Source organism: Sinocyclocheilus grahami, unplaced genomic scaffold, assembly GCF_001515645.1.
Source record: "Sinocyclocheilus grahami isolate Dianchi unplaced genomic scaffold, SAMN03320097.WGS_v1.1 scaffold543.1, whole genome shotgun sequence".
In the NCBI taxonomy this organism is placed as follows: domain Eukaryota; kingdom Metazoa; phylum Chordata; class Actinopteri; order Cypriniformes; family Cyprinidae; genus Sinocyclocheilus; species Sinocyclocheilus grahami.
In genome coordinates, this window is record NW_015505722.1 from 1,145,959 (window position 1) to 1,158,446 (window position 12,488).

A 12,488-nucleotide genomic window follows, 5' to 3' on the forward strand; every position below is an offset into this window, starting at 1 on the left:
TGTGTGGAGTGACGTGAAGGAAGGCGGACGTGAAATTGAGCAGCTCCTTCTACAATCTGGAACAGGTTTGGATAGGGCTGTACAGTGTGACAAAAATCGGTCTGAGCCTTGAGTAAATGTACTACAGTAGCACGTGTGCGACACAGATTTACATGTGTATGAGTCGTTTACAAACCTGTTGTCCAACAAAGATATTTTAATTTATTGACTGACTTTTTCTCCATATTAACTTCATAACATAGTCGAGTGTTTGTCCGAGTGTATATCTCATTATTGTGATCAGACGTGGTTTCGTATCACAGAATAAGGCAGAAATCATACTATTTTATAGCATTATATCAGTGATAAAGGCTATGTCGATTAGCATTGCATTATAAATATACTTTATCCTTATAAAAAATACCCAGGATTGCTTGAAGAACACCGATACCATATATTTTGTGCAATCGCATGTTTATAGTCTCCAGGTTTCCGCAGTTAAAATTTAATTATCTGCGTTTTATTCCGCTACAGCGATCACTGGATACTTCTTCCTGGAGCATTACTTCTGCGATGCATATGTGGAGTTTCTGCGCAAGGGCCGCCCTCCGGCTTCCAGTATGAATTAAACGGTCATTACGTGTGTACTCAGTAATGCTCACAAAAAGATAATACTTTTCTCTAAAGAAACAGGATTCCCAAAATTATCGTCATTGGTATCGTTATCGCAATAAATATCAGAAATGATTGTGATACATTTTTAAGCCCATATCGCCCATCCCTACACGGAACGCATATTCAGCGCATTTTTTAGATGGACAAATATGACTGCTGCACTCACACGTCTCACACAATAGATGTATAGAAAGCCATGCAAAGTTAAAACAGTTTAAACTTTTAGAAAACACATCACGAATTTGTGGGGGTTTATTCCTTTTCACTGCGTCTCTTATATTTTTAAATGCAATTTGCGTGATGGGCGATTCGGCTCTTTGTATTAAGCAATGCATAAATACATGATTTTGTTCTGTTCATAATTGTTTATGCAATTTACGAAATTATGTTTGATTTATATGAGTTAATTTAGACGTAATGCAAGTTTTTTTTATAGACAGTTATTTCCTTGCTTTGAACATTTAAAATGCGCTGCATTATTTTGCTCATTGCGCCCTCCTGTGGCTTCAGGAGACAAGTCAATAGTTTAACCTATTTAATCTGCATATAAAACATTAGAATATTTGAGATATTTAATTTTAATTTTGTTTTTGACTGTTAAAAAAAAAAAAGAAATGTGTTGTTTGTCTCAATGAGTTAAATTAATTAAATAAATACAGTGGTTAAATGTAAAAAACATTTTCTATTGCTCTTTGTTTTAAAAAAACGTTATAAAAAAAAAAAGTGTGTCAATAATTATCGATACCGAACGATATGAAACATTATATCGTTGATACATTTTTTAGCTATATCGCCCAGCCCTAATTTATTATCATCATGTCATAATTTTCTCTGCCAATTTCGACTTACGTCATTATCACATCTGTTTGTCATAGTTTCGACCCGTTATCTCATAAAAATGAGAAATGTTTATAATCATAATTTACCAAATACCATTTTTTTTCCCCCTTTTGTGGCGGAAATGGGCTTCCATAGATATTTGTTACGTCACACAATGCTATTAAGACATTAGGAATCTAAATATAGTTTTCTGAGGACAGGATATCAGTGAGATGTCAGTCAGGTCTCACTCTTTGGCCTTGAGCTCAGGAAGGTCCAGGAACCAGTGTTCATCACTGATGATCCTCTTCTCCTCCTCATCCAGCTGCTTCTTCAGCTCTGCGTCCAAACCTCTCTGCATGAACTACACACACAGACAGACAGACAGACAAAGACAGACAGAGACACAGACAGACACACACACACAGACAGACACAGACACACACAGACAGACAGACAGACAGACAGACAGCGGGCATCAGACACATGCTCGCCTGATCTCCAACACACTGCATTCAGCAAAAGCATGACACTCACAACAGCACGCAACTCAAACATCAAGATGTTTTTTTTTTTAAGTTTTAGTCAAAAGTCCTCCACTAAATGATTTCCCTGTTCGTAATTCATTCCTCGCGGATCCGAGCTGATGCTGATGCTGATGTCTGCGAGTCACAGCTTCTTACCTTCATCCGCAGGAGATTTTTGGACAGTTTCGCTGCACCGTCCTTCGCCATTATAGACAAGAGCTAAACTACGCGTTTTAATGTGAATGAACTGATATAAAAAGCTCTTCTTTCAGTTTTATGGCCCACAAGGGCAGCATATGGCTGTATGTAGCACAAGAAGCTAAAATAAATACTTGTCCGCATGTAGTCTGCGCACGCGCTGTCGCAACATGTGCAAGGCTCGATTAGTCGCACAACAAAAATCGACCAGTTTCATCTTTTATGTTACAAATTTAGTAATATAATACTGTATTTATTTAATAACAGTTTAATAATGTATAATGTATTATACTTCAATATAGTATTATTTACTATTAATTTATTTTGTATGTTTTATATTTATTTTTACATTTATTGATTACTCACGTCTGATGAGCTACATTAAAGGGGTCATATGATGCGATTTCAAGTTTTCCTTTCTCTTTGGAGTGTTACAAGCTGATTGTGCGTAGATAAGATCCCTGAAGTTGCAAAGACTAAAGTCTCAAAACCAAAGAGATATTCTTTATCAAAGTTAAGACTCTGCCACGCCCCCCTAAAACGGCTCGTTCTAACACGCCCCCCACATATCTACCTCACTATGTGGAAATTGCTGCAGGCAGTGGCGTAGCGCAAATCTGTAAATGAATATTCCGAATTGAAGTAAACTTCAACGGATTTCCCCTGCTCAGGGAGTAGGGAGCAATGGACACTGTGTAGGGACCATGTCAATCGGAACACAGTTCATGCACGGAGCTCACTTCTAACGAGATGATCTGAATCAGGTGTGTTAACAAAGAGAGACGTGCAAAACATGCAGAGCGGGGGTACGCGAGGACTGGAATTGAGAACCGCTGGTCTAGAACAATTCTTTCAAATATAACACGACATAGCTGGGCGCCGCGGACAGACGCAGAACGGCGCCGCTGGTGTGCCTACACTCATAGAAAATAATGTATTTGAATGTTAAAGACGTGGCGCAACGCTGCGCTTCTCGTCCGGTGTGCGACCGCCTGAAACGCAGTTTTTTTTTTCACTTCCGAAAGCGGATGATGTCAGAAAACAGTGGTTGCAATTTACTTTTTAACTCTGTTCCTAAGCATTATAACCCCAATGTATGTAAACAGTGTGGGGTGAAATGCATTGCTAAGTAATTCATTGTAACATTCCCTTGAAAAAAGTAAAGTAAGGGATTACTCCTAATTTTTCTGTAATTTAATTAAAGCTACTTCTGATGCAATTGCAATAAATGCTGTATAACCTATAGCTAAAACAATTCTATATAAAACAATAGTGGATTTAACATCAAAATTGAACATCTAAGGTAAAAAATTATGTTTTTAATGTAAACTTCTCCCTTTAAATACTTTGGTTAGAGCAATTTTCATAAATAAAAAGTATTGTAATGCAATACTTTTTAAAACTGTTTCCTCCGTTTTTTAAAGGAAACCTCTATCACAAAACTCTATCACTGGCGGAGATGAGGAAAAGGAGGCCAGCGGGCCCCAGTGTGTCTGATTAAGTGCGCTTGGATAAAACGGACCACTGGCCTGTCATGGGGAAGAAAGGGAGGTGCAAGTATCCCAGCTGTAAAGGGATCGTCCGAATCAAGTGCAGCAAGTGTGACATACACCTGTGCATCACATCAGAAAGAACCTGCTTCCTGGAGTTTCATAAGATCATGTTGGAGTTGGACAGACACACATGCAGAAATGTTTGTTGTTTGTTGTTCTGGCACAGTATGAAGTATTTCATACAAGTAATTAAGTTGTAATTCTAATTTTATCACAGAATGAAAAAAAGTTTGGACATCTGTGTTTTTGTTTGAAGTTTTGGTTAAACTTGGTTTGATTATTATGTATGTATGGTACCATACAGTAATATACAAGGCAGTCATTGTGCCCAAGCATAGTATGTCATGATTTAATGAAAGCCTGTTTTGGAGATTTGAAACATAAATAAATAACGTATTGACGCAAAAATATATTCATATATTGATATTGATGGACAAACCATTATTTGGGGGCTCGTCCGGGATTTGAACACCAGGATTTATCAATCCTAAAGCGGGAATCATACCAATCCACTCAGTGTGAGTTTGTAGGATGCTATGTTTTGCAAAAGTGTAAATATATCAATTACAATAACAAAATAATGAATTTAGAAGAGCATCATATTTCAGTTACCAAAAACTAATTTAGTTAACAATAACAACACACTGGCTTAAAAGTGCTCACAATCAGTGAAAGCAATCCAGAATAACTTGCCAGAGTGACATTTAATTTCACTGTTGCACAATTATCCAAGATGAATGGAAAAGATTTGCGGCATAAATAAAATATGAGATAAAAGAAATATGGTTCATAAAAATATAACTACAGAACAAGTCAGAACACTTGCCAAAGGAGACTATCCTCATGTCTACAGTGTTTGGGTACTGATATGTGGATGGGACATGTAGCTATGCGGTTGTTCTAGGTGATTGGGTGGTTTCTTTCTGGTCCAAGTCAAAAGAGCCCTCACCAACTCTCTATGAAATTCTGACCTCTGCAATGTAAATCTGTGGGGATTTTCATTTGTTTGAATTTCCTTTCAGGTGATCATTAGTCCGATCACATAGAACAATTGTAGTTTGATATTTTGGATTAGGGGTTTGATCAAATAATGATTATAGTTAACAACTAAATAGCAGTTGTTTCTGATTATACAAACTCTTGCACCACCAGTTCTTTAAGGGACATCTCTGACACCTGCCCATTTGGCGAGTCTTGCATTCTGGTCAGCTCATCCTGTAACTGCGCCACAGGCAGCCCAAGACTGTAACCCAAATCAACAAGAGCCTCCAGCAGGGGCCCTTTATACTGCCGGAGCTCGTAGCATCTCACTGTGGGCAAAGCTATTCTACCAGTTTGAAATGCTGTGTCAAAGTCTTCTAGATCCCTCTGGCACACCAGCATGGCACACAGGGTTGGTACCACCAAAGTAGGGTTGTGAGAAGACAGTTTTTCCTGAAGTACCAACACCTTCTGGAGGCCCTCAAGGGCCCAGGAAAAGCGGCCCCCACGCAGGAGGTCATATGCAGCCTTTAATTCCTTATGAGTGAAGAACGCTAGGAACGCTTGTGATTTTCGGACAAAACGGAGGGAGTAGAGCTGAGTAAGATAGTCTCTGAGGGCTACGCGCCGCTCGCCGATGTTCTCCTCTGAGAAGTTGCCCCTCATTTTCTTCCTGGGCATCACAATGTCCTCCATTTCCTCGCTGAAGTCCAGCAGGAGCTCCTGATGAAGGTGGAGGAAGTCTGAGTAGCGTCGCTCGATAGCTACATGCTCACAGTCGTAACTACCTGAGCGGATCACCACAATCTGGTATACCTGAAGGACAGAAATGAGCTGTGAAGACTAATGTGAAGGAGACAAGAAGCATTGCAGGATGTGTCATGTCTGGGAAAGACATACACAGCTAACAGTTTTTGATTCCCAAAAGATTGCCAGAATTGACATCCTAAAGCAGGGGTACCCACCCAGTCCTGTTCCTGGAGATCTGCCTCCTGCAAAGTTCAGCTCCAATCCTGATCAAACACACCTGAGCTAATTAAGAACTGCAGCACCTGATAATTACAGACAGGTTTGTTGGATCAGGGTTGGAACTGAACTCTGCAGGTAGGTCGATCTGCAGGAACGGGATTGGGTAGCCCTGTTCTAAAGCAATGTTGTGATACTCGAAATTGGACTCGATTCTGAGTCCAGGACCAAGATTTTCATGGTTTTGGTCTTGTTGTGGAGCATTTGGACTTTGCCTTTGACTCGAAACAAGTCAAGGCAGAGTCTGTTCTTAAGGAACTACAACTGTGAATATGTTTTGTGGTCTGTGCAGTTCTGGACAAGAGCTACAGAGATTCATGTGACATTGAAGCAAAACCAGGCTCCGTTCACCCCCAATACAGCATATTTACATTCGTTTAGATTCTCTTCTGGTTTGAGTCTTGACTAAGACTCAACCTACTCAGGTCTCGGCCTGCACTCAGACTCGAAAGAAATGGGGTTGGTTGCATAAAACACTTAGACTAGTCTTACAAGTTAGTCATCTATTTTTTTTTTCTTTTCTGTAAGTCAGTTATATAAAAACGTAGATTGAAACCAAAAACTAAGACTGATTACCCCTTGGCTTACTGCTAGTAGACTAGTTCTTAAGACACAATCTTAACATAAAGGGTGTGTTCACACTTGTATTTCGGTTCATTTGGTCCATTTGGTCCGGACCAAAAAGGAAAATGATACATTTGGTCCTAGTCCGCTTAGTGTTCACATTGGCATTTTTGACAGCGAACCTAAAGACAGCGAATCTAAAGGCATAATGATACATTCACAACCTGATTGGTCGGCTTTAATGACGTATATATCGTGACGGAACTCACCGAACACCCCAAAGAAAAGTTGCGTTAGACTTACAGTGGCGCTTGCGGATGTATGATATCAAAACACCCATTATCTGATCTGTCCGCTCAGCTCCACTTTAAGTCGAACACACCTAATGCCGTCTCCTGGACTAAGCGCGCTCATTCTTGCATGTACATTTTATTTTCACCACCTGCAAACTCACAAGGAGCTCATAAAAGGCACTTTACCTCATTGTTGCTCCACGATTGTCCTCTGCTCATTTTGTTTTGGTTACACCGCGTCGTCAAATCATGTCGCATAGCGTCACATCTTGTCATCACTTCCTGTTTTTGGTTAGTTTAGAAGTATTTGGTCCGTGTTGCGTTCATATATCATTCAAACCGCACCAGAGTTCGTTTGGAAGCGGACCGAGACCCATCTTTTCAGCGGTCTCGGTCCGCTTGTTTGGTGCGCACCAGGGTTCAGATGGCAGCGTTCACACTTACTCAAACGAACCACACTAACAGAGCAATCGCACCAGGGTTCGTTTTAATCTAACCAAACATGACAAGTGTAAACACACCCAAAGGCTCTCTCTGGTCTCTGGTCTCAACTACAACACTGCCCTAATGGTCTTTTTTTCAGTAATGGAAATTGAACCTCCCCTTTAGGTTTGGAGAATGTTCTTAGAATGTTATTTTATATGTTTATAAAAAGAAAACAAGAACCATATATTAACATTAGCAGAACGCTCTGTGTTTTCTGGGTGGTGACCATCCTTTATACAAACAAGTATACTTCAGTGTTACATTCTTTAATTGTAAAGTGAAAAGGGGAACGGTTAAAAAATAAGAGGGCTTGGTGACGTCATACAAAAGGGAAATTATTTTCAGAGGCAGAGCAAGTTATTATATTTTGGTGAAAGATTATGGAATAATGGGAAAATGAATTAGTTGGGTCAAAATAGAAAGTAGAGTTCGACTTAATGTTTATATCTTCACTATAAGCTTTGACATACCACATATTTAGTGATTTGTTGGTCGATGATTCGCGCGGTGGGGATGTCAAACAGCAGTTTAATGCTTCTGAACTCCTGCTTAACGGCTCTCCAGTGCTGCTGCAGTTCTGCTGTGGTCAGACAGGAGGCGCTAAAACCCACATCAGCCTCTTCAGCTGGGAGAATACATGAAATGAGCACTAATGCCATCAGATTCTGCTCTCATAATGTCAGTTACAACTTAAGGATTGACTTAAACTGACCATTACTGGATGATATCTCCTGCTGTGGAGACGAATGCTCAGGAGCTGAAGAAACCTCTTCTTTGGCATCCACTGCCTTGGTGTCGTGTGCTTCTAGTTCTTCCTCCATAACAATGCACTCTAATTTAGCTTTCTGTAAATGAGTTTTACCATAATTCACCTAGAGTCAACATTTCAGATAATATTTTGGTACAAGGCAGCTGTACAAAAAACACAAAAAGATCAGTTTCTGACCTCAATACATTTTTGGGATGATGAAAAATTCATTATGAATCGTCCCGAAAATGCACTAAACCATGGATTCTACAAAATATGCCTCTGAAGATACTCATTTAAGCCAATGTAATGGCATTTCTTGCATTTATTTGCAAAGTTAATTTAATTATTCTGTTTAGATATTATTGACAATCACATTATACTTGTCATCTAGTAAATTTACTTTAAAGGGGTCATATGATGCTTTTTTAAAGATCATTATTTTGTGTATTTGGTGTAACAGAATATGTTGACATGCTTTAATGTTCAAAAAACACATTCTTTTTCAAATACTGTACATTATTGTAGGTCCTCTATGCCCCGCCTCTCTCAAACACGTCGTTTTCAACAAAGTCCCTCCTTCCAACAAACGCTGCCAGCTGACCCAGTGCATTGTGATTGGCCGAACAATGCAAGCACTAGTCGGAAATGCAACGCCCCTTACCATAATCGTGAGCTTCATCTTTCAAAATAAATGTAAAGACAGAGCCCGAAAGGGGAACAGAGTCTCGTGACGGACACAGTGATGAAGCTGGTATGTGTGCAGTACACAGGCCACGGTTTTTAAGACTGACTCTACTGTGATGTGACGCTGTCTCTCTCTCTCTCTCTCTCTCGCTCTCTCTCTCTCACACACACACACACACACACACACACGATGCGCAAAACTCTGCATTTGAACAGTCAATAGCAAATACTTAAACTAATAACAAAACAGTAGCTGATTCAGAAGCACCAGATTGGCATAGCAAAGTCAGAATTACCTCCTCTCCTAGGTTCACGAAACAGTCGTCCATAAAATGCATTGCTGTTCTGTTGTAAGTAATCTTAAAGATTCCTAAATGCATCTACTTTCGGAAGGCCAAATAAAGTGCTTTTGCTTTCGCCTAGAAACACACAGCGTCTCCCTGACATGCTGCTTCAACACTAACTGCGGTTACTGAAACCACGCCTTCTTTCTTTGCATGCACATTTGGGCGCATTATGCAAATATTCCCACATAGTGAGGTAGATATGTGGGGGCGTGTTAGAACGAGCCGTTTTAGTTTTTGATAAAGCTTTGATAAAGAATATCTCTTTGGGTTTGTGACTTTATTCTTTGCAACTTCAGGGATCTTATCTATGCACAATCAGCTTGTAACACTCCAAAGAGAAAGGAAAACTTGAAATCGCATCATATCACCCCTTTAATATTTATTACTTTATGGCTCCCTCAATCACAGTCAGCCCTTAACATACCTGTAATGATTATACAATTACTGTACATAACTAAACTTATGCATATATCTGTAGATAGAGGGAGTGGCTCAAATTACGCCACTGACTCATCTTAGCATCTTGACAAGCTAAAAAAGAAAAGAAAACTGGTGATTATGGAACTGAACGTTTCCTGTAAAAATTGTATTTCTCCTTCAGTACTAGCACACAAAACAGCTTCTACAACAGCTCTTTCTAATGGAAAAAAAACTTTATAAAAATCATTACAAATCGTTACAACATCACTCGTATCCCATTCAGTGAAAGGTAAAGGGGCACACTTCCCCAGGGAGTACAACTATAATTAAACCTCTAAAAGAAATGACTCACAAATGTGGCAAGAAGAATTTGATGTTTTGCAGATAACAGAATGTATAACGCATGCAAATCTGACCTCGCTCAAGTCATGTGGTATTAAATATCACCTACAAGCACAACACACTGAAAATGTAAAGAAAATACTGACCCACCTGTGCATATAAAAAAATCCAATAATAATCAGCTAAAACTGAATATGATGCTATGAAAACTTTAGCTTTGTTGGATTTCTAGAAGTGAACACGTTCATGTTTCTGTTTTTCATGTAGGCTGAACTGAACTTTGTTCATGAGGAAGTGAAACTTGAAAGAGGGAGTGTCATTTTTCCTCACATTGCATCTTCTAGCCATTATCATTAGTTTACACGCAGTTACTCTACACTCTATAGTGAAACAATGACAGCCACTCCAAGTCTTTATGGCCGGATTTATTAGATATGGCTCTAATGTGTAAATAAAGAGCCCAATGTGTGTCAATGTAATATTCCTCACTCTGCTACACCACCAGCACATACAAGCAGCTGCGGAGTGTATGTTTGATGGTAAGTGATTGTGTTATGTATTTGTCCAATAGAGGGTGCTGTACAGTTAAATTACATGGCAGACTCTTCTGACAGTGATCTATATTTTAATCATAGAATGCATATAAATTAGTAACTGAAAGATAACATTATGGAGTTGCAATGTGTTTGTTAATTTATTAGTTTTTTTTTTAATTGGTTAATTATTTGTTAATTGAAATAAATCTGAAATAAAGTGCAATGTATGATGAATAAGACAATGAAAAACTAGAAATGCTGCATTGGCAACTAGCTGAAATAAAATAAGTTGACGCACTAAAATGGCTAAAAAATAAAGCTGAAATCAATATAAATTAAAACTGGGTAGAAATATAAAAATCGAAAACAAATAAATGGGCAAAAGCACAAGCTTAAGCTACAATTAAAATGAAAACTCAAAATATAACAATAAATGCTCATTCAAAATACTACTACAATACTATATAAATAGTATTAAAAATAAATGAACAAAACTGTGAAAATAAAATGTATGTGTATTTGTATTAATTTGGGGTCAAAGGCTATGCTATGCATTAAGTGAGTTTGACTCAGTTAAACTTACACTTAGGCCTGGTTTAACAGACAGGGCTTAGATCAAGCCAGTATTAGGCCAGAGTTCAATTAAGACATTTTGCTTTTATAAACGTGACTTAGATAAAAACACTACTGATGTGCATCTTGAGATAGAACATCAGTGGAAGTTTCTTTAATTTAAAACAGCTTAGACGTGCATTTTAGTCTAGGACTAGGCTTAAGCCTTGTCTGTGAAACCAGGGGTTACATTCATACACAATTAAGCTCATTCTATCAATCTAATGAACATGTTTTGGTTTGGTGAATGTGTATTTGCGTTTTGTGCATTCAGTTACAGATCAGACTGGTTTAAAACGCATGTGTTGAAAAGTATTTTCATCAAATAAGAGTTAGCTGAGCATAAATTCCACATAAATCACCAAAAATGGAAAATGATCCAAGAGTCTTGCCACCCCAGGTTCACAATGGCTGTTTTACGAGTGTACAATGTAATTCATATTTTAAAAAAGTATGAAAAAAGTTAAGATCATAAAAACTGTGTTTTTCTTGCCGCGCTAATCACTGTATGCATTGTGGTTACTGTAAAAAAAACAAGCACATTTTACCTTAGAAAACTCATATAAAAACAGAACACAAACGGTAAAACGATGCCTGGTTGTATTCCGACAACAGGACAAATGGATTTGGAGCTTCTACTTTGACTTGTTCAGTGTGGACAGACTTGTGCTGCTGTACATCGACACGACAACAGTCACAATGTTATAGCTATTGCTCTAGGTGTGAAAATGTGCACACACATCTTTGTATAGAAGTGAAACTACATCACCAACATGTCTCCAAAGTGAAGCTCGTTCTAAAACACCCTCTAGTGGCATATAAGCACAAGTGACACAGTTTGATATTTGTTGGCTCTAATGGAACCACATTCAGATATTTTGGGAGTCACCGTACTGCATTTTTGGTTGCTTGATGGATGTTTTCTGAAAGTTCTCTTAGCTATCAGATCAGTGTCGTTTCTCTATGAGGGTAGGCGATACAGGGCAGATTGTGAGGCTGAATGAGCGTCTAAAAGGCTCATCACTGTATCGGACAAGGACAGCTCTGTGATCTCCGGCCTGTCTCATTCATACAGACATAAACACATAAACCCCACACTGCTCAGAGAACAATGACATCAAGCCAGTTATTTTAATACACCCCATTGTGTCTGAGGTGCCAGGCTGAGCCCTGGTATCTATTTATTAGTTTTGATACATACATATTCTATTGTTCGCAGCATAAGTCTTGTTTTGTTCGTCTGGGGTCAGTGCGGTCTGTGCAGACCAGCTGCGAGGTCTTAGACTGCTTCATTGTGGAGCTCAGAGGTTCACTAGAGATGTTAATAAGATGTGTCATCTGAAATGTACATTATTCATACTCAAGGATTGAAACATTTATTTATTTATTACATTTTTGATATTTTTAGTTAATGATAATAACCCTGGTGTTTACTAAAAATGACATTAGGCATGTAACCTGTGTTCATGGGCATACAAAAACACTCAAAAGTCTCTTCAAGGTTAAATGACTGTGAGACAACAGCTAATTTATGATCTCCTGAGCTGATACACATGAGTATATGCCAATGTGTTGCGGTGATAAGATTTCCTTCACAGCATTAATGAATTTTGATGCTTTGTTGCATTAACATGTGCTGTCTGCTCCTGGCATGGACATATGTGTCCCTGAAAATAAATGGCTGTATGTGTACAT

The 12,488-nt window shown here is 38.6% G+C and overlaps 1 protein-coding gene and 1 long non-coding RNA gene across 2 annotated transcripts; both read right to left on the minus strand.

Moving 5' to 3' along the window:
* Positions 1 to 1,600: 1,600 nt before the first annotated feature.
* LOC107555725 (uncharacterized) lies at positions 1,601 to 2,369 on the minus strand. The gene is made up of 2 exons (XR_001605191.1): positions 2,157 to 2,369; positions 1,601 to 1,837 (listed from the first exon to the last, which is right to left on the minus strand). It is a non-coding gene; the product is annotated as an uncharacterized lncRNA (long non-coding RNA).
* Positions 2,370 to 4,506: 2,137 nt separating this feature from the next.
* Positions 4,507 to 6,806, minus strand: LOC107555685 (sorting nexin-20-like). Its single transcript, XM_016238552.1, has 4 exons — positions 6,802 to 6,806; positions 5,825 to 5,913; positions 5,698 to 5,726; positions 4,507 to 5,548 (listed from the first exon to the last, which is right to left on the minus strand). The coding sequence occupies exons 1-4, from the start codon at positions 6,804 to 6,806 to the stop codon at positions 4,880 to 4,882; spliced, it is 792 nt and encodes a 263-aa protein (XP_016094038.1). The 3' UTR covers positions 4,507 to 4,879.
* Between the last annotated feature and the right edge of the window lie 5,682 nt (positions 6,807 to 12,488).